This window comes from Nothoprocta perdicaria, unplaced genomic scaffold (genome assembly GCF_003342845.1).
Source record: "Nothoprocta perdicaria isolate Ctin4 unplaced genomic scaffold, notPer1 scaffold_45, whole genome shotgun sequence".
NCBI classification, from domain to species: domain Eukaryota; kingdom Metazoa; phylum Chordata; class Aves; order Tinamiformes; family Tinamidae; genus Nothoprocta; species Nothoprocta perdicaria.
Genome location: NW_020455699.1, coordinates 3,756,537 through 3,778,671, shown reverse-complemented (window position 1 = coordinate 3,778,671; position 22,135 = coordinate 3,756,537). Strand labels below are relative to the sequence as shown.

The following is a 22,135-nucleotide window of genomic DNA, read 5'->3' as shown; positions in this document are numbered from 1 at the left end:
GCAGTGCAGTGCAGTGCAGCCCGTCCTGCAGCACAGCGCTGTGCAGTGCAACACAGTGCAGCGCCGTGCTCAGCTGCAGCTCTGTCGCAGTGCAGTGCAGTGCAGCCCGTCCTGCAGCACAGCGCTGTGCAGTGCAACACAGTGCAGCGCCGTGCTCAGCTGCAGCTCTGTCACGGGCCCAGCGACGTGCACCGGCTGCTGCCCCACCGCTCCCGCCACCTCCCACCAAACCCCACAGAGARGAACCCACGGAGACACCGCGGCCCCGGGCTTGTCTCTCGGGCATCCTACCTTCAGGATGCATCGCTCCGTGCAGCCTTCCTAAAAAGGGATCCTACAAATCTGTGTTTTTATTTATACACCTGAAACATACACACACACATTTTAGAAATATAGATAAATATTAAAGAGACACTACCCAATGTAATGTTACATTTCCAACAACCAGGCAGTAGCATATATTCAGCATTTTAATAGATAACTTAATTTTTCAACCACAAACTATTCCTACAGAAAGGGTGGTGAAGGCTACACTGAATTGCTGGGGTTTGCTTTCTCCCCAGTACCGCAGTGAAGAAGAACTAGCATTTTAACRTCCGAATCTTCAATATATTTGGACAGGAGGCCTACCACACACAAGGAACACATAAAGAAGCACAATTAAGATAATACAGGACAAAATGCTACCCATTCCCCCAAATCACCATTATTCTGGTGATAAGCTTATTCCAAACAGTAAAGGGGGTGGGAGCTGAAGCCCGATACAGTGACGTTCAGGCCAGCTCCATGATCCCCAYGGATTGCAAAACAGCAAAAAGCCACTTTTCCAAGTCACTTAAAATGTCATTTTCTAGAAGACTGCCTTAAAGTCTTGTCTGAAAGGAGTCCTTTGCTGCAGATCTCACTAAACATAGTATCACAGCAATTGAAGCAGGAGGAAAACAGAATGGGTTTTCATGCTGGTTCTTTTGCAATCAAAACCAGCAGGCCAGCAGCACATCCGGCTATCACTGAGTTTTGTGCAGATCCAAGGGCAGAATGGTCTAGCTTGAGAAAAGTTAGGAAACTGAGACCATGGGCTGAAAAGAGTTTAAAATGATTTACAAATTACTCCCAGAATCCAATAAATGGAGTATCAAACACACACTGGATTTAGCCTTTAGGCAACAYCATTTTGCATTTACTGACAAGTGACAGGAAAAAGGAACAAGCACATTTTGATTGCCTGCTGAAGTCATAGGGAAAGGAATTAGCAGCTCTGTTTGTATCTTTTACAGAGACATGAGCCGGAGAAATAAAAACWTAAAAAGGCGAAACAGCCTATTTTATAGGATCTTTTGGACAAATTTCAAGTGCAACTTTTCAGCAAATTAATCTGTTTTGTAAATGAAGAACCCGTGTTGTGTTGTGTATGGCAGTTACGTCCAAGAGCCCCTTTGTTTTTTGCAAATTCAGCACATCCCCATCTCCTCTGGTCTTCTCAAGTGTGTGCTTTTTGATCTGTTTACACAATATTCCATTATATTACGATGGTGTTAGTCATCACATGACAAAACTGGCAATTGTAGCCTATGTTTTCTAAATAAACAGGAAAGTTTGCCAGATGAGGTCAAATGACTTAGAGACAATAGGTCTTTTAAGAAATGGGCTTAGCTCACACATTAAATGAACTCGTTCAATCCTTGAGGCTTAAACCAGCTCTAAGATATGCAATAAATGAGACTCAATCTCTCGGTAAAGCTCATAACTACCATCATTTTCAAGATGTGCACTGGTACAATTTTAAGACAACATTTGTAACTTGATTTGGCAAATACACATTTCTGTCACTAACTCAATTTTCTTTCCAACAGCAACAGCTCATTACTTTTTTTTTTTAGCCCATTTAATACAGCTAAAAAGAACACCACACATCGTGGTGTTCTTTCTGTAAAAAAAGGATTTTGGGTTTTTTTGCTATTGTAACCATCCTGCTTCCATGTAACCACTTCCACGCAACCACTGCTTCCCTGCCATCCACAGCAGGAAGCCTGTGAGACCAGGCTGTGATCACTCAACAGCAGTCACAGTTTGCATTCAAGGTGTCATCCTTCTACACAGGTGCTGAGTAGCATCCAATGCTGAAGCTATTGCTTGGGAGAACCTGCACTGCAGCTCGGGCTGCCCTTGTGGTTGCAAGGATTCACCTTCAGAGTGAATCCACAGCTGGGACACCAGTGAGAGACAACAGCTCTGGAGCACCTGAAACGCCTGGGGAGGCTGGGCGCTCTGGGTTTGTGCAGCTTGGTGGAAAAGGACACATCTGCTCATGGTCTCGGTGGGGTGTTTGAGCTCTTGGAGGGAAAGAGGACAGGACTCTTCGTGGAGATGTTAGGATCAGAGAACAGGGTAGAACAGCCTCAAACTGCAGCACAGAAAATACAGATCAACCTAAAAAAAATCATTACGAAGGTTGTCAGACCCTGTAACAGCAGCTCAGAGAAACTGTCGAGCCTCTAGGCTTGGAAATAACCTCCTGGATGGAGATAACCACCTATGGAATGTGATCTGGAACAACCTGGTACTACCGGCCCTGCCTTGGTAGGGGCATTTCCCTAGATGGCATCCAGGACTCTTCCATCCTCCGAGTGTCTGATATGGGATGGTGGCAAACACGAAGGATATGGAGTGGGTTAGCACTGACGCTGCAAGGACATGGATGCGGTGCTCAAAGTCAAAATAATAAAAGAAAAAAAAAAGACAGAGTAAACAAATAACGCAGAGATATCCCAACACAAGCTTCCTGCAAGCTTTCTGCAAGTATTCAGTACTCCCTCCAAAACAAGTAATTCCCAAAGTCCTGACAGCGACACGCTGAGAACTGCATCGTGTTGGGTTCACTCTCTTTTTACTCACTGGCCTTTTCTGAGAGGAACACAGGAAATATCTCAGAGGTCAATTGGCACCATGGGAGTCACAGCTCTCCAGAGGAAACGTGTCAAGTCTTACAGCACGAAACGCCTCATATCCAACCAAACGAGTGTCGCCCCCTCGGCTAAAACACAAACAAAAGCTTCAAGTGTCCTTAAATATGCTGCACATTGAAGTTCTTTTGTTAAGTTATATATTATGCTTGCAAACCCAGTAATGGGGCTTCCTAGAGCTAACTGGATGGCTGAAACAGGTTTGCTATCTAGACGTGTGTACACAGGATGTTTGCTTCCATTAGATGTAGATTAGCCTTCTGTAATCACATACGTGTACGTATGCACACCCTGCTCYGTATAATACAATCTAAAACAGAAACACCTCCTCATACCAAACCCCATTACAGACAAGGGGGGCGCAAGCAGAAATCAAGTGCAAAATTGCTTCCAAACAGGATACCAGTAATAGCCACTGCCCGACACAGTATTCTCAGCCATWCTCCTAATACAAACCTAATCCATTAGTAATTCCAGCACTTCCTCTGGAGCAGCTCATTAAGACATCTGCCTCTGAGGGTAACAGCCCTAAACCACTCAGATATCCTGTCACCAGCAGCTACTTAGTGCTGCACATGGAGATTCACCCTTGACTACGCCAACAAGTAAGGGCACTCGTGGATTCCCTAGCTGGGAGAAGACGCATCCTCTGGAGCTACAGCACTGGAATTTGTCCCTGGCGAAATCCAAGGGTGGAAGTTCCAGTGCTTGTGCTGCAGGCAAAAACAAAGCCACAGCACTTACTTAATAACAACATCCCGAGGAGTCAACATCCACAGACTCGCCCATCAGCGTAAAACCTTTCGTGCTTGTCATCTTCCAGGCCCACAAGCACATCGCTGAAATAACACCAGCTTAATTGCTCATGACAATTCAAAAACACCTAAACATTCACCTGTTTTTCTAATGGTGTACTGGACTTTCAGTTGCCCAGGGCTTGCACACAGAAATTCAACATCAACACAGATTTTTTCTAAGTGATTTTTTTTTTCCGTAGAAATCCTCTTGGAAAAGGAAATAACTCATGTGTGTCARCACCATGAGACACAAGCATGACTGCTGACCTTCCTGGAAATATTCCCACTGGAAATATTCCCACTGGTATTTCTTTGCGAGCTTTTTTTCACCAGCACCAGGTCACCATCACCTCTGCACAGGCCACACTATGTCCAGAATCCTCTTCTGGAGGACGCCAACTGCTGGAGGATCTTCTGGAGGATAACAGCAACCCTTAAGAGGTGCTTATACCACAGCACGATGCAGATTTAGAACAGTGGTCTACTCTTTTTATGACATGCTCATAACATCATTGGCCACTAGCATAATTATATAAAGAGTTTATTTCTCCCAAAAACACTCCCAGGAACAGAAATCACTGGTGCTTGTTCCAATTTCCCTTCAATGTGAGCTGCTACACAAAGACCTGTGCTCACAGGTATCACCAAAAGCATAGGAGATCTCAAAAAAAAAAAAAGAGAGAGAATTTGTTCAGGGAGCAAATTACCAAATCTCCAGGAAAAGAAAGGAGCAAAGGGAGAGCAGAACTGCATGATGCTGCAAATTTATAAGCCTGAAAGAAGTGCAAGAAGGGAAGCCCTTGTGCTGAGGCATGTTTAGTCAAGGAATCCTATCACGGACTTCCAGTCCTATCCTCTGGCAAAATGAAAAAATCCTTASTGCCTTATCCGACCTCACATCAAATGGGAAACGCTGATTTCAAGCACGGACAGGCACTTTCGCACAGTCTAGCTAAGACCTGCCACAGTCCTAAAGGTCTTGAGTGTAAACAACCACCAAGCATTTAAATATTCTCAAGACAGACTGTCCCATATTCCTAACTTACTTGGTAAGTACTTATATTCCTAATACAGACTGCATTCCTGACTTACCTGGTAAAAGCTCATACCTCTGAATACAGCCTTGCTGAAAAGCTGCCTGCTCCTCTACAACCTGCAGTAAGAAGACACACAACATCTCAGGCACATTTGTTACRCTGAATTTGCCATCAAGAGGAAAAAAATGTTTTTTGGAGGCATTCTTGGCTGCTTGTGGTGCTCATAAAGCCCTTCCAGCTCCATTTCCCCGAGGAGGAGGCAATGCCCTGTCCTCTGCAGGGCACAGGAGCCAGCCCCTGCCCATGGCACCGGCTGCGGTGCCACTCTCAGCAGCAGCATCTGCTCCCACGTGGAACTGAATCACAGAGGAGCCACAGCTCCAAGCAAACACACAGAAAATAGGGAAAAGACAGCGCTTGCATTGATTAACCCAACAAAAGCACAGAAATGCAGCAGGCTSACTGATTACCAGGAGAAGTGGCTTAAGCAATCGTGTTGGGGTACTGCAGCACTGGTCTACATRAATATGAACGTTTCATCATCTTTAGAGCAAACACAGCCTATCTGGGAAGACACATCCTCAAGCTAGACTTGCTTTCTGTACTTCCTTTGTCTTTCTTTTTACATCTAACTTGAAATTTAACTTGGAATTAATAAAGGAGATTCTGACCATCCAAAGAAATAACTAAGCTGGTCGTGATTCCATACAAGAGATGGCAGCAGTTGTCAAGTTACTACAGAGCAATGCTTTTTCCAACACAGGAGGCAAGTAACGAGGCTGTGGGGTAGGAATGAATTCCTCCCTGTGCCGGCAGCAGAGATGGATTCAGTTTCAACAGTGACAGCCTCAGCTCCTCAGCAAAACTTGGGCATCACTGGGAAGAAAACCACGATTATCGGGTGAATCCAGTCAGCAAATGAGCTGATTTCATCCTCTGTTCCACAAGGTTCATGTTTCTCACTGGTTTGGTAAGAAGCTTTAACAAGTTACAAATGTGGTGGTTACATTTAATCTATACTAAACATATCAATGTAATGTTAGAATTTCTGCTGTTGTGTGTCTCCTGTTTGCTCACTTTTTGGTAGTGTTTTCGCCAACTAATACAGACATTTCTGAAGTTGGACCCATTTAAAAAACCTGTAAGATTATAAATGGCTTTTCTAATATCTCAGATTTAGTGACCTTGCCATGAGAAAACTAGTTTAGGAGCTTTTTTTTAAAAAAAAAAACCACACACACAGAAAAAAGAGCAGAGTGTCCCGCTCCAGTTTCTTGCATCACCGGCAACTTCAGGGCAACTGCTTCCCAGTTCCACGAACACGGTTGGCTTTTGGCATGAACAAGACACAGCCAAGGGCAGCCACTGCTGCAAATTCAGCGTCCCTGCAGAAGGAGGAGGCACTCAGGACAAGGAGGAGAAAGAGCAATACACAAAACACAGCAGTTTTCTGAAGAGCCCCAGTGTGAGAACTTGCAAGATAGGTGCCTAACCCTAAAATTAGGATTATTTATAGTATGTCTGTTTCTTTGACTCATCAGAAAATGAAGACATTTGACACCTAAAAAGATAAACACACAACTAAACACACAACTCCATTTTTCCATTGACTAGAGCTGTGGACACAGAACTGAATCATAATTGCTGGTAGGAAAACAACTACGGTACCTATCTTGGGAAAAGAAAAAAAAAACCAAAACCCTACATCCCGCCTGAAAACACTAKAAAAAGCAGAGTTTCAAAGCCCAAACATCATGTACCTTTTTTTCCAACACAGAGTCCCTACCTGGTCCCTACCTGGTCCCATGGTCCTRCAGCCATGCCAATAAAACAAGCTGGTTTTAAAGAGAAGCCTCACCAAAAAGACACTGTCCAAACTCTGCMAGAACCAGTTTTTGGGGGATCCTTGTGGCACAGTGCCAGGCTACACCACTCTGAAAGGAGGTGCATGTCCAAGATTAAGTTTGCCGTGAGCTTTGTCCTTCCCACGGCTCCCACACGGTCTCCACATTCGGCCTCCACGTGCACAGCCCGGCACCGCCTGCACGAGAGCGTCACGGGGATGCAAGGGCCCCGACCCGAGGGCTCAGGCTGCCCGCAGCCTCCCCTGCTGCTGCCCCCACAGCCGCTGAGGGCTACGCGCTTCCTGCGACAGCTTCATTATTTTATGCCAAAAGACAACTATGTAACATATCAACACAATYTATGACAAAGAACAATCAATTTAAGTGAAATGTCTCGTTTTTAACAGGCATAATCCAAGCTGTGCATCCTGGCTGTCATTTTACCATTGCCATACAGACAGCCCCTTAGAATCTCCTTGGCATTTCCTCCAGRTGCTTGGAAATGGTACCTTAGAGGCAGTTTTGCGGATCAGCAGCCTGTGCCCTGCTGCTTTCCTACCATCTCTCTGGTGTTCACTCCATACATTCCTCTTCACCATCTGCCTGAACACCACCCCAGAAGAAAGGAAAGAAGAATCCTTTGGGGTAGCTGGTATAGATGCCCTCACAGCACACATCCCAGAAACCTTCCTTGCTTCTGCTTCTTACTCTTTCCTGTTCTTCAGCTTTGCTCTCTTCCTGTAAAAGCAGCCGCAAAGTTTCTGCCATTTGACAGCCATCCTCGAATGCCCCCTCACACGCAGCAGGTCTTGCTCCTGCACAGAACTGCTGATTCACGGGATATCCCCACAAAAGGCCCCAAAGGCTGTATAAATAGAAGATAATAGATAGTGATAYTAAAGAATCTGGCCGCTTTAAGCTCCTGGCAATTCCCTCACCTTCCTTTGTCTTAAACCATTTGCAGGAGCTGTGTTAAAACCTCTCCTGAAAAGAAGGAAGTTGATACAGCTTTTCAGAAGCTTAAAAAGCTTATTTTTATACAAACAATGTACGCTTGGTTCATGCTCCAGCTGCTTTTACGTAAAAATAGAAACATTACAACTTCAGAAGTGACCCTAGGTCTCTCCATGACATCATTTGAGTCTATTTTAAACATCCATTCCTTAAGCTTTTAAGTGTTAACTGTAGCTTTAAGTTTATTTGAATGTTCAAGACAATGCACGTTTTATGAATCAACTATGTTTTAAAATGTGAATCAAATAAGTTTTTGAATGTGCAAATGGGCAAGCACTTTTATTTCCTCTCTAAGGGCAGTACAAAGGGGTTTTGTTTTCCAGCTGCAAAACTAGAAAGGTCAAAAGGGGGAAAGGGGTACTCGTTACACTCCAAACTGTTCCTTCTTTAGACTCCACATGCTCCTTCTTTAGACTCCAAACTTTCCTTCTTTGAAGATACAGTGGTAAAGAGTTTTGGGAAGCCCACCCTCAAATAAGCCTTCCACCTTGGTGCCTTTCCCTGTTCCATGTCCCCAAGATTTTCAGACCGCTCCTGCGCACGCCATTGGAGAAGGCAAAACTACAGGAGGCCTTTGTCTAAGTGAAACAAGGAAACGCATCCGGAGGCACCTGGAGGGGTGGATACGGCTGTCRGTACCTGCGGACGCTGTTATCCAGCTGCGCCCAGGCGGCAGCTCCGCTCCATGTGCTGCTCCGGCGGTCCCAGGGCACAGGCTGTCGGTGGCCTCCAGCCCACGGCGCCTGCAGAGCCAAGGCAGCCCGGGGCCCATGGAATGTGCTCCTTCCCGGGCATGACCGTGTTATTTACTGCATTCCAGTGAGCTGAAGCAAAGAGATTACTTGCAGAAGGGTGGCGGTGCCGGTGTGGGAAAAGGGCTCCCGGAACCAGGGCTGACTTTGCACGCTGGCAACTGCAGGTTCTCCTCGCTTTAAAAGGCTGTTGCTTGTAAAGTGCAGTGCTTTGATGTACATTTTATTGAGCAACAAATGACTACATGGTTAAACAGGTTTCAGAGTCGTATTTCAGAGAAAGCTTCMAAGGACAAATATTGTCTTATTACAGGAAAAAAAACAAGAGGACACCTAAACTAAACAAAATCCTCTCATTCTCTTCATATTTTTTCCTTCTTCCCCATCAAGCTACAATATAGACTGACTGAATATGAAACAGAACTTGTTATTAAACTCACAGTATCGTTAAGTGCCTGATCATTTTTCCTATTACAAAAAAATAAGATGGTTTGAATAGTGTGAACAGAAGGTCTTACATCAAACAGACTAAAAGGAAATCATTATTTATGCCGGTGTCAAGTTCAGAGGGAGAGAGCGACAGAAACACTGACTGCAGTGCAGTATTTTGGTGAAATGAAGCACTGATCTGGACAGCCAACCATGAGACCAACCTTTCTGCCTTCAAAGGAGAAGCGGGATGCCCTCGGGTTCRGAAAACACCACGGCACATGTTGCAAGGCAGCAACCTCACACACGCGACACCCACCTGAGAAGACAGGCCTTTCTMAAATAGACATGCTGCTCCGTTTTAGACAGAAAAAAGCTGATTAGACTCAATTACTAGATGCCAAAATTCAGCAGGGCCTTCCTTCCATGAATATACATAGAAAAATGACAAAGAGCAACCCGCTACTTGAGACAAATCCTTCACAGGTCAGAAAAATTAAGGCTTACAGACTGCTGGGTCTGCTGCTGTAGCCATCTTCACACCCCGGTCAGTTTGATGCCTGTTTTATCGGGGGTGTGCATGAATTAAAATGAGCAGACGCCACTTCCTCAACTACTTTTGCCATGTAGGAAACCTGAAGCTCTCTGTTTCCAATCTTGCTGAAAAGAGAGACATGCCTGTAAGTTTCATTTCTTTAGGGCTAGGGCCATAGAAAAGCCCATTTTTATGGACTGCGGATGCTCCAGCCCTCCAACAATCAGCTTTATCCACATTACGTTAATCATAGCAACTTTGAACACGTTTTCTTCCTCACAATCACTGCTGGGAGCCGCCTGCCATTGACAGCACAGTGTTTTATAGAGCTGTATTATCTTTCTTTTTAAAAAAAATAAAAAGCACGTTGGCAGGTTTCARTGTGCCCGCTCGCCTCCTGCGGTGCTGCCCTGCTCCCAGTGCACGGGCACCGCATCCCTTCTGCGCGCGCGCACATCCCGGCAAATCCGCACGGAGCATGTGCCCAGAGGGATCTATTTTCACGCTGGCCTAACCACGAGACTAGTGCCCCGGAATTAAACATCTCAAGACAGCTGGGAGTACAGCAAGCTATACTTAAAACACCATTTATTCTAAGCAAATGGTAAGACAACAAAGTCCCGTACTAATTTTATTATGGCTTTTTAAGAACTCTRCTTGGAATGGGTTTGGCTTGGAAGCTCTCTGTGTTCGGAGGAACTTTATGAATCATAAAAAGTAATTTACTTCCATAAATCATTCACTCCCTCAACAGACAACTTTAGTTCCCTGTTGAACACAGCCAAGGGTGCTTTCCTCAGAGAATTTAATTCCTCATAGCATTGGTTCCTCAGTTCCCAGTTGCTAAAGCATCCTAAAAAGCAAGTTTTATGCAAATATACACGATGAAGTAATKATTAATAATTACAWTTAGGTAACTGTCTTTTTGAAACTCTGAAGTGAAATCTTATCTAAAGGTCTTTCACCCAGGGCAATCACTTAACTGGCATCTGTTCACCAATCATATACAATTCTGTTCCTCCAYTGTATCCTATTTTTTGTCCAATTCTTTCTTCCCTACCCCTATCAGCCTATTTGCCCCCAATCTTTCTGACCTCTGCTTGCTGAAGACYGGAGGGTCTGAAGCCCAGGACATTCAGCAAACACGCATATCTTCATTCTTCACTCCTCCAGATTGATGCTGAAACAGGAGTAACAACCACTGACYGTCCCAAACAAGGGAGGAGGCTGCCACAAACGCTGCATTTAGAGCAGAAGTGCCCATCGTCTTTGCTCAGCAAAGTCAGGGGATAAATCCCTATCCTGCCCCAAATCATCCCCCAGTAATCGTCTATCAACTTGGAACAACCTAGAGTCAAAACACTAACCGAGCCCTGTCAAAGGGAGGAGGCGAAGTTAAAATATTCTCACTAGGGAACATACAAACTGGGAAGTAACCAGTCCTTTATGACACTATTTTTCAGAAAACTGAAGTGTCTCCTTTTGGTTTAAATATCAATTGACAGCCACCTTAAGCCATCGGTCAAGCAGAACATAAGGGAAGGTTTAGATCACACTGAAAAAAAATAACCCCATCAGAAGCAAGAGAAAAATAACCAGGAAGACCTTGCACCTGCCAAAGTCAGCTTGTTATAAAACCACATTATTTTCTGAGGCTTATGAGCTGAATTTACAATGCAGAGGAGAGGAAAATAAAGCTGAAGTAGCTTAAAACTATTTGAAGAATTCCACGTGCGCCTCTCCCTTCCGACGGCCGGTCACTCTGAACAGGACACGGYCACAGATCACTCGGTGTCACACACTGACCTGGGGGAGAACAGACAAGGGGAGGGCAGCAGCTCTCCGCAGCTGCACGGAGCAACAGCCCTACTGAGGGGACAACCCTCAGGGGGTTGTCTACTGAGGGGTTGGGAGAAGCGCTGCTCCCGCGCTCGCTCGGCACGGCAGCGCGTTCAGAGCCACGGTGTTTCTGCACAAACCACCCTCTGCTGCTCTCCGCACTCAGGGCTGGGATATAAATCCCGAAATACAGAGGTTAGTTGGTGCCTTCGGGCGAGCAGCCAAGCCACCTCGAAAGTGAAAGGCAGGAAAATCACCTATTTCAAGCGTTCACCTACTGAAGTCCCCGGCTTAGGAAGCACCTTAGGAATTCCAGGTCTCTGAGAGCCTGCGAGGAAGAGCTGTGTTACAATGAACGGGAGCTCTGGCATCACACATGTCTGACATGTGGGCAGGAGTCACGGCAGGTTAGGGAACAGCACGAAGGACATGAGCCCAGGGATGGTGGAAATGGTGGAATGGACAGCACAACCACCACGGCTGACTGCAAAACTATCCACTTTTCCCGGGCAGAAATCAACTGTTTCTGGTGGCATCTTCTTTTATTGGTGACTCGGCCTGGGTTTTGCTTTTGAAGATGCCCTCTTGCTAAAAAGTTTTGAGTAAAGATTTAAAATAAACTATTCAATGACTGTAACACTAACTTAGGGAACCTTCTCATGTTCAAGTAGAAAATTTGTGCTCTCTGTAGCCTGTATATAATATGGTATGCTTTCCATATACCAAAAATAACAAGACATACCTTCCTCAACAGAAAGCTGTTATTATTCTTGTTTTTCCTCCAAAAAAAAAGTGATATTCCCACCAGCTGGTAATTACTAAATATATTATTAGCATAAAAACAGCTACCTTCAAGAATTTCTAACAAATAAATTCAGGTATTCATAACTATTCAATGAATAAATAGAGAATTCTACCCTTTTGGTACTAAGTACTATTCCCTGGACATTACATCAAATATTTCAAAATAGACAGGGCCTAAATTAAAAACCTAAAGCAGTCCTATTGGGCCTAGAAAGTGGAACATACAGGTCATGACTGAAAAATATAAGCTGTTTATATAATTCTGCTGCTTTTAATAAGACGTTCCCTATGGGCACTTCTACAGAAATAACACTGAACAACGGGAAAGAAAATAAAAATGGGACAAAAAGGGGAGGATTTGAAACATCCAAGACTTTCAACTCAACAATGTAATTCAATACCACAACATCTGGGAGTTCTGTAGAATTGTCACCTTCTACCTTTAAAGTCTACAATAGTCTTATTGTATATGGTAGATCTATCAAATTCTATGAATAAGAGAGTTTGAATATCTTGGTTGTTCCTCGTGAGAACCTTCAGTTCAGTTCAGAACTGAGTTCGGTACTCACTCAGTACCGAACCTGGCCCAGCAGTTCTTCAGTAGCAAAAACYTCATTGCCAGCAAAAACCTTGCCCAGAGATTGAGATATGAGATTGGCTTAAAGTGTAAATAAATTGCTCCTCTAACAGTTTCGATTTTGTTTTCTTAAGTATGAGCTTCCCAACTTTAAATTCAGATCTTTCATATCTATTTYATATGTTGAAAAGGATAAAACTTCACTTTCTAATCAGTGGAACAGCAAAATCATAAAAGCCCTTTGACCAAATGCAAAATGAAAAGCTTCAGAAAGGACACAAGGGACAGAAAAGAATCTAAGTAACTGGAGAAGGAAGCTCAGAGTGAGAAGGAGACTCTAGGTTACCCTTTTATCACAGGCTAGTCATTTTACTACAAGATCAAAGAAAAACAGAGTTCAACTGCACTGGGCAGTGGCCCAAACACAGGTGGGAGTGCTCCAGATTGTGACCAAAACTTCCCAGACCAAGAATTAACTTTGCAAGTTAAAAATGGACAGGACAAAGACACAAAAAAAAGAAGTAAAATAACAGACTCCTCCAAATTCTGTCTTGGAAAGCAACCCAAGGCATGTTCTTCTACACAAAGCTGCGGGAGAAGCACAGCTCAAACTGCAGCTATGAAGGAGGGCATCTGGTAGGGGGATTTGGCAGAACTTGCTGACACTGGGCAGCGGATGAAGGCTCCAGCCCACGGGAAGCAGGCTGGAGGACGGGAGCAAATGTTCATCTCGTCACTCGGAAGCGCAAGATCAGCTCCCGGGAGCAGAGCTTCCCATTGATCTCTGCAAGAAACGTGGTGCAATCCTGGAAAGCACTACTCTTCGCAAAGCAAAGCAAACAACAGCAAAAAAAAGGTTTGGTTCTGAAAGGAAATTAAGACCAGGCTGTTTAAAGAACTAAGAAAAACTTTCCCATAGCTGTTCCTTAAGAGATTAATAACACCCTCAAAGCGTCATGAAAACAAAAGACTAAACCAACCAGTTGTCTTAAGCCTTCRTTCTGGAAAAAAACAGAAGTAGATACGATAATACCTTTGTTGCCTGATGTTTGCATCCTTCCAGTGTCCTAATACAGTAAAATTTCCCAGGCCATTAAGCAGTGAGACCTAACCCAGCTATCAAGAACGTGCTTCCTTCAGCTTTACAGCTCTTCAGTTTTGCTTCCTTGCACACTCAAGAGTCTCTAGTTATCATCCTGTTTCATAAAATATGAAAGCTCTGTGTTCAGACATGCCCCTTCCATGATCTTATTACGATTTTTACAGCCTTGGGAACAGTAAGTGAAACTGCTTTCTAAGCAGCCTGTGCTTCATTTCACAGCAGCACAGTGCACCACCCACCTGGCCCCAATAAAGGGCAAAGAGAGACTATGGGTGCAAGTAACACATCTCAGTAAGGAACATGATACCTTAAAGTCTGTCCTTTTAATTAAGGAACCTTCTAAAGTGCACTAACAAATAACCACAACATTGCTGCTTACTGCTCTGGGGTATGCTGTCAGAGCCACAGTGCTGGTGAGAGCAGATAAACTTGATGGCAATAAACACACATTACTTAAAAAGCTTTGAATGCACATTTTTGTCTTCTGCAGGAGCACCTCAGGGTCAAACTCATGAAAACTCACTGAAAAGAATAAATACACAGTCCTGGAAGGCCTTTAGAGTATCGGAAATGGCTAAAAAACATCTTAGCATACAGTATGAATAACAGTTTTCTACCAAATTCATTGAAAGGCCTCTGTGCATATTTTTTTTTTCCATTTTAAGTGCACTATAGCTGCATAAGATGAAGATGCATATTGAAGACCACTAACACAATAGTGCTGGATTTTTTCCAGAAGGAAGCAACAGACTGTTCCTGCYTCTGGGACTGAGCGAGAGACTGAAAACCCATCATTTAATGGATGCTATAAATAACCAGACATTCACACACAGTTCCTTCAAGGTTTGTCTCTGCCCTCCACTGAACTGAAAAAAAAAGCAAGCAAAAAATAACTCCCCCCGCCCATGTTAAAGTTGGTCCATGGTATTCACGGTGTCCTAGATATCAGCATGCGAAAAGGTTATAAGGAAAAAGATCAATACTTCAGAAAAGGCCAAGTTTCTGCATCAAAGAAGCATTTTCAGCATGCAACAGAGTAAGCAGCATCCTGCTTTGAAGGTCTTTATTTTGAAAGACCGGTTGCTAGTGTTGCTATGGTGTTCCTATTATGCTCTGACAAAGGCAGCTTGTTCCATCCAAGGGCTGGGCTTCCACATGAGAGCTGCCACGCTGTCGGTGGGGCCATGCAGAAAGCCAAGATGCACCAGACAGGGCCAGGATGACATGTGGAACAGACAGGAGACAGCTCYTCCTCAGCAACAAATCCAGGTGGCAAATGCAATGGACACCAGGGGAAGCAGCATTTTTGCAAGGGTGCAAGTCTCCCTTTACCTTGTGGTTCAGTAGGGCAGTAAGTACCTGTAACATTGCACTAAAAGTCAGTGTGTTTCATCCGCTGAACACATGATCCCACAGCACCTAAAGAAATCAAAGGCAACCGCTTCCTTACAACTACACTGATTTATTCCTTCGCTTACACCAATGGTATATGCATTGCTACGTATGTCCTGGAGCAAAAATACTCCTGGACTCATTCAGATGTATATGTATATGTACCTGATTAAATACTCTACTTTATGCAGCAGTGCATGGCCAAAGAGCCGCAGAAAGCCACGTCGAGTAAAACAAGCTGCAAAACTCTGCTGGAGAGGACAGCAAAACACCTGTATCCACAGTGACCTTGTGAGAGGCCTCCTGAAGAGCTCTGGCACTTCAGAAATGAGCAGCCTCCTACAGCATTTGAATGGCAGATTTCAGGAATTAGGCCAGTGCTTAACAAAGCGCTACCTGTATCTCAAAAGTAGGGATGGTTTTAACTTTCTAAGGAAACCCACACCTCCAGAGTAACAGGAATATATGAAAAAGGGTCATTCCCCCTCTCCCTGCCTTTGAAGTGCATTCTCCATGATTTCCAGGAGTCACGAGCCACAGATCATTAAATGCCACATCAACATACCACATATTTCCTGGGCAACAGCTTAAATGTATCATAAAAAGGAGCAAGACACATCTTGGGTGGCATTACACAAAAGACACTATATTTCATTTTATGTCTTTAAGATGCAAAAAACCTCTAAACCAAACAAAAAAAACCCCACATATCTTCTTTTCAGTTTAAAACTATAATGCTTTCCAAACTTTGTAAATAACATTCTTAAGGCTGCACAGGAGAGGTCTCCAACTTCTCATGTTGCTATCTGAGATAAATCCTTCTCCTTGCGTGTAGTAGAGGTGAGATAAAGTTGCATTTATTTGTTCTAAACGTTCATGGTCACATTTCTAACATTTCTGTTATCAATTAAAGATTAGTCTTGCTGTTCGGCTCTGCGCAACTATGATTTCCGTCTTCTTCCTTAAATTATTAGACATTAGGTTTTGCAATCCTACACCTCTCCTAAACAGAAATATTATCATCTGAGAACACTAATGTCACTTTGAGATCCTGTTGCATCCTTTACAAGGCACTGAGATCTTTTCCACATGCTTTTGGGAGATGCATGGCCCATCTGGCCATGGATGTATGGAGATAAATTCATTTTCTTTGATCATTCACTTAGCTTGATTTAGCTTGCACTCAATACAAACATTTTTCTCAGGTGTTAATCAAGCTCATAGTTAACTCCCCTTGAAGATTTTCTCTTGACAGCACCAAGCTTAAGAACATCCTCTAAGCTACTCYGCAGGTGTATGAACCACAAGAACATTTCTGTATTTTTGCACCCTTCTTTCATTCAGTGCTTTGAGCTGTTCCTTTATCGAGTTGTTCAGTATGTGCTCAGTCACACTACAGTCATTCCAAATCCTAGAAAAAAAGGAGTATTTGTGGTATTTGTGCATCCCTTCATTCTCTCAAAATTCATGCCAGGTCACCAAAATGTCCTCGGTTGAAATCCTAACTTCATTCCATTGARCAAGGAAGGTGCGTGCCGTTACAGCCTCTGTTTCTCAGAAAAAAATATTTTATTTTGTCAGCATTACCCACCCATACATGAAGACTGGCCTTAAACAATACCAAGAGTCATTAGAACTCCAGATTTCCACCTGCTGTTTGGTGGCTTTTAGAGTGACAGTTTCAGTCCCTCCTCACCCTCCCCTTTCTCCCTCTCTGCAACTCAAAAATATAAAAGCTCTTTCAAAGACATTGGACAGATTTAAGATTAAGAAAATATTTGCATGACATCAGTCTAGAACAGACATTTTTCTGTCCCAGCTAAGCCAAAATGGTAGGTAATTCCGCAATTCTCACTGAGCTTAGTTCAGCTGCGCTCATTTAAGGAGCTAAAACATGACCAGAAAAAGTGAACAATGCAGTTAATTATGCACCAACAAAACAGAGCCAATGTTCATACTTACAGGCTGGGGCTGTTCTGCAATACAGCAGTTGAAACACAACCAGAACTCGCTCATTGTTTACAGTCTGAAGTGCAAACACTGGTGAAGAGCAGGACTCAATCTGCAGAAGGGTCTCCAGCAAGTTCTTTAAATAAATTCACTTATAAAGGCTCCGAAGTAAAAATCTCTTTCCTCTGTCGAGCTCTTCTCCAAAGACAAGTCAGTCCCAGGATGAAGATAAAAAGCAGTATTTGAGAGTCTTCCTTCAGAAGGTCGGTCCCAGCACCACACAAGTGCTACGTGTGCGTCCCTGGTCCCCGGGCGTTACGTGAACCTGAGTTCAACAGAGAGGTACATCACATTAGCAAGAAAGCAGCTATGGCACCTCACACGGGCAGGCTGCTGCCTACCACCATGATTTCTTGGTGGTATCTCCGGCTACAGCGCGGACACACCAGCAAGCAAGCCACCCGCCTGCTTCTGCATTCGTGCTGGAAACAGCACACACCAGAAGCCCACAGGGAGCTCAGCTCCTGTCCTCACTCTGCACAGAGGAACTGGTGTCAATAACTGCAGTTTGATGTTTTACCAGCCATCCATTTTATCTATTCCAAATTTGGGAATGTCTTTTTAAGAAGGGGCAGCTGACCACACGCTCCTTGAGCTTCTTAAGGAATGCTAACCATCGATTTCCCAGAGGAAAAATCACCCAGTCCATTCACAGAGCAATGTTTAAATGCCATCCAACCACAGCCCTGCAGCACAGCTGACAAAGCCAATTTTTTTTCTGAATTGGGAGTGGGTGGATGGGGGAGGAGACACCAAAAAAGCCTCCTCTATATTCTGACAACGCGTGTGAAGGGCAGGTTTGTCAGCACACAGTCCTCTCCTTCCCTCTCTTCACCTTGCTACTTTGGCCGAGTTTGAAATAAACTACGTGTCCAGGCTGAATACTTTCTGCAAACCTCTAAAATCCCTCATGTGGAGCAACTGAGGCTCTGGATTCCAACCGTCCTTTCACTAAACTGGAGCTTATTGGTTAAACTCCAACCCAGTTTCCCGCAGGAAGAGGGCAATAAAAATGCCTAAGAGATTTCACTCCAGTCATTTGTCTTGCCTTCCACCTCACAATTACTTTGTAAAATAAATGGGAATGAAGCAAAGAGTATTCAGAAAATTTTACATTTATACTCATTTATACTTATCAACAGTTCTATGTATGACTGTGTCTTCATCCATGGAAAGTGTCCATCCATAGCTCTGTACTATGACCTGCACGCAATACTTCACACTGCCAAATGACCTGGGGGCTCCATGGGGGGTATCACCCCCGTGCCTACGGACGCTCCTGCAGGCCGTCTGTCATCGGCCTCCATGAGCTAACGCTGTGCCGGGGCAGGGGCTCCCACTCGCCTTCTTCACCAGTTCTCCACACGCTGCAGATCTGCAGCCAGGAGGTCCCAGATTTGCTGCACACACCTCTCCAGGTTACAAGCAATAGTCACTGGCCACAGTGCACACACACACAGCACCAACAGCGGTTCCCTCCCCGTGCAAGCCCAAAGCCACGAGGGGCTTCCCCACTGTTACTGACCAGGGACTACTTAACCAATAAATAGCTGCTGCAGGAACACCCCCTGAGCAGCAGAGCTTTAGCAAAAGCACTTGCCTTTCCCCATTTTGAACAGGCCACATTTCAAGTAAACTTGTGTCCTTGTCTATTACTCTTTGCATAAAAATCAAGCAGGCAAAGCAGGAGATATTTTGCTGCTTTTCCTTATTACTAATACCGTACCATGGYGAGCAATTTTACCAGAACATCCAGTGGTAGACCCCCCAAAAAAAGAAAAGAAAAAGACCTCTGCAGAGCTTTTCTTTTGGCAGCTATATTTCGAAAAGTCGCATTTGTGCAATGCCAATGACGTGTATTTTCACAGAAGCCAGGAACCCATACAATGTGAATTATCAGACCATGTAAAGTGCAAGGATACAGGCTCATATGTGAAAGGTCATTCTTGCTTAGCAAGCAGGTAGCTTCACTCCGTATTCTCACTTCTTCCAGATGGACGTTAAAGCCTCGATCAGCTCAAATCAACACACACTGGACCAACACAGCAAGGCTTTGAAAAGGGAGAATACTGCGATGCTCTCCACGGACTCAGAACCTGCATGCGTCACGTTTTGCTTCCAGACTGGATCACATTCAATAGCTAAACCTGAAGTTAGTGTGTGGGCAAGTCCTGTAACTATTCAAATTTTGACTTTTTTTATGCTCCAAGTTGAAAAACAGCAGTCTAACTAGTCCTTCTCTAACACCAGACACTCGGATTAAGCAAATTAAGGGGAGAAAGCAAGTGCTCAGAGGGACAATTTTAGAGTCTGAGGGATGGCAACCTGTTGGAGCTATAAACAGACGAGTTGCACCAATTTTCTCTTGCTGGAAAAGCAATATGATAGTTTGATTTGCAGCTCCCGAATTCCTGCCCATATCACATGTGCTCTTGGTCCACATGCACTGAGATGATGAGTAATACTCGTCAATAATACATGCTTCCTTAACAATGTACCTTAGCTTCTATGGAATATACAGTACTGCATTCAGCTTCAGTGTTGTGCTGCTACAGAAGGAGTTTTTCATTGCTTAAGGAAAGGCCAGTGGGGTGAAATAATTTCTAGTCTGGAAGTCTGGAAAGAAATGACAGCGATTCCAGCTCTTAGAAGAGCCAAATAAGAAATGAGAAGGAATTGTTAGAGTGCTGCAGTTTTACAGGCCCCGCTGCTAGGCACAGGATCTTTACAGCAAGATCTTTACAGCACACAAGTTGATATAAAAAGCCAAATCATCAGAATGGGGAAGAGAGAAAAAAAAGGCCGTAAAGCTGAGGGCAAAAAGAGATACCAACAGCACAGAATGCTGGTAGCTCCTTTACCCTGTTAGCAGCTTGTTTACAGAGTGTGTTGAAACAGAAACTAATCGAAAAAAGAAACCCGTTCTGCTTCTCCTAGCTGCTGGTTTAAGGAAGCTCCGTAGARGTCGTCCTGCCAGGACCCGCCAGGTGATGAGCCCAGGGCCCGGGTTCGCCCAGGGGCCCTGGTGCCTCGTGAACACCCGGCCACGCTGCAGGAGTCGCCGCGCTGCTCTGTCTGCACCCCACGGGAGGAGAGACCCAGCGGGGACCCTGGCTGCGGCGCCCAGAGCAAGGCAGGAGCTCCGCYGCCCTCCGTCTTTGCTCCTGACGTGTTTCATGGTGCTCTTTAAGGGGCAGAACACCAGACAGAAACAAAGCAAAAACTCAAAAAGGCAAAAGACACACAGAGACACACTTTGTCCCATTTAAAACCTCTGAAGTCAGCGCAGAGTAGTAATACAACCCACGTTTCAAGAACACTTAACACTCTCATGCCGAACTTCTTGCTCTATTCTTCATCTTTCACACTTGATATACACACTTTGATCTTAACTCTGTTAGAAAAAATTTAAATTTTTATCAAGAAATGAAAAAAAAAAAAAAAAAAAGAGGAATATATTCAGGGTGGAAAGCAAGAGGGCCATTTTCACGGCTCCAAAAGGTTCTTCTGCAGTAGCTGACACAGTGAAAAACCCCATGCCGCACTGCCAGCACTTCTCCTACCGAAACGGCATTAACTTCTCGGCAAGAAACAAACAGAGCAGGAATAAGGAAAAAACTCTTTTCACGGTTCCCCAAGCCCTTTGCATGCAGTGGTGAAAGAGGGGTGAGACAGAATTTACCTCAGCTGATGCCAACAGACCACACTGCAAACGGAGAGCACCGTTAGAATAAAACCGCTTACTAATGGTACAGAGCTTGAAACCATCCCCATTTTGTCATTTCTTTTTTTTTTTTAGAAAAAGCACCTATGAAGTTCCTTTTAAGGGCCAACCCCAAATATCCTTTTGCTTCGCACCCTCTGCCCTAGCTTCAAAGAGGAAGTGTGGTAACAAGGTGTTTTGACAATTACTCGCAGCAAATGAAACCACAGGAAGACAAAGCAGGGCAGAAAAAGACTGCAGGTGCTGACACCACGCCTGAGTTTAACTAGTCTCCCTCCAAAGCTCACAGCAGCGGGGAGGGGAGGAAATAACTTTAAAAAGATTCTGCCCACAAACTGTGAGAAGGAWTGTAACCAGTCACTATAACTAGTCTCGAGTAGTTTATGAAAAAGGAACTTGCTGGTGCTCCTGGGTGCAAGCATTACACCTACACCACAGATGACTAATTTTGCTGCAAGCTGCAGCTTTAAAGGAGAAGCAAATGCGAATGCCCAAGTTGTTTTTTTGCCTTTTACAGGACTTTTCCCACCTCTTCCCTCTGGAATGTGCTGTGCCCCACGTGCTGTCCCCGCTCTGTGTTCCCCTCCCAGCCCCGTTTTCCACCTGCTTTTGAAATGGGACTATTTGCACAAGCAGCAGTGCAAGCTTAAGGCACTAGGTCTAAAGACAGGTGCTTTTATGTTTTGTATCACCAATTTAATGCACGCCAAGTAGGGCAAATTGAGGCACCGGCTCCTAACGGGGCCTTGCATTTCTACACTCAGCTTAAAACAACCTCTGAACCTCAGTGCTCCCTTTGAGTCACTGGAGGGGAAAAAAATCCCAAGATCGCGTATGACCATAACCTGGACTTTGCTCCTGGAATGCTCGACACCTGAATTCCCACTGGGGATTCTACACAGATGCATGGAGCTGCTGACCCTTTGCCACGCCGGGGGTCCGGCAGAGCCGCTGGAGACAGCCCACGGAGGCAGCACCTCCAGCGGATCGGGCCACATGATCAGTGCAGGCCCCTTCCCACCTCAACCACTGTGCGATCCCGAGGCCCCCAGGACCCTTGCTGGGGTTCTGCCCGTCCTTAACCCCCGGCTGTTCCTGGGGTGGTGGGACGGGCCCGCAGCCTGGGCCGGACTCGGCCGGGCACGGCCGTGCCGCAGCACAGCGCTGCCATCACGGCCTGGCCCGGCATGGGGCRCAGCAAAGCGCCACCGCGGGCCCCGCGGGGCCTGCGCGGCCATGGCGGGCCCTGACACAGGCCGCGGCGCCTCGGCCCGCGCCAACCGCCGCCCGCAACGGCTTCTGCTTCTGCCCGCTCC

General features: G+C 45.0%; 1 protein-coding gene across 1 annotated transcript in view; it reads right to left on the bottom strand.

The window, feature by feature from the left end:
- Positions 1–17,403, bottom strand: part of CDC42SE2 (CDC42 small effector 2) — a 30,675-nt gene extending 13,272 nt beyond the window's left edge. Inside the window, exon 1 of the mRNA XM_026046592.1 lies at positions 17,048–17,403. Within this exon, the coding sequence (XP_025902377.1) occupies positions 17,048–17,101 (54 nt within the window). The 5' untranslated portion in view covers positions 17,102–17,403. The remainder of the gene's footprint in view (positions 1–17,047) is intronic.
- Positions 17,404–22,135: the final 4,732 nt, after the last annotated feature.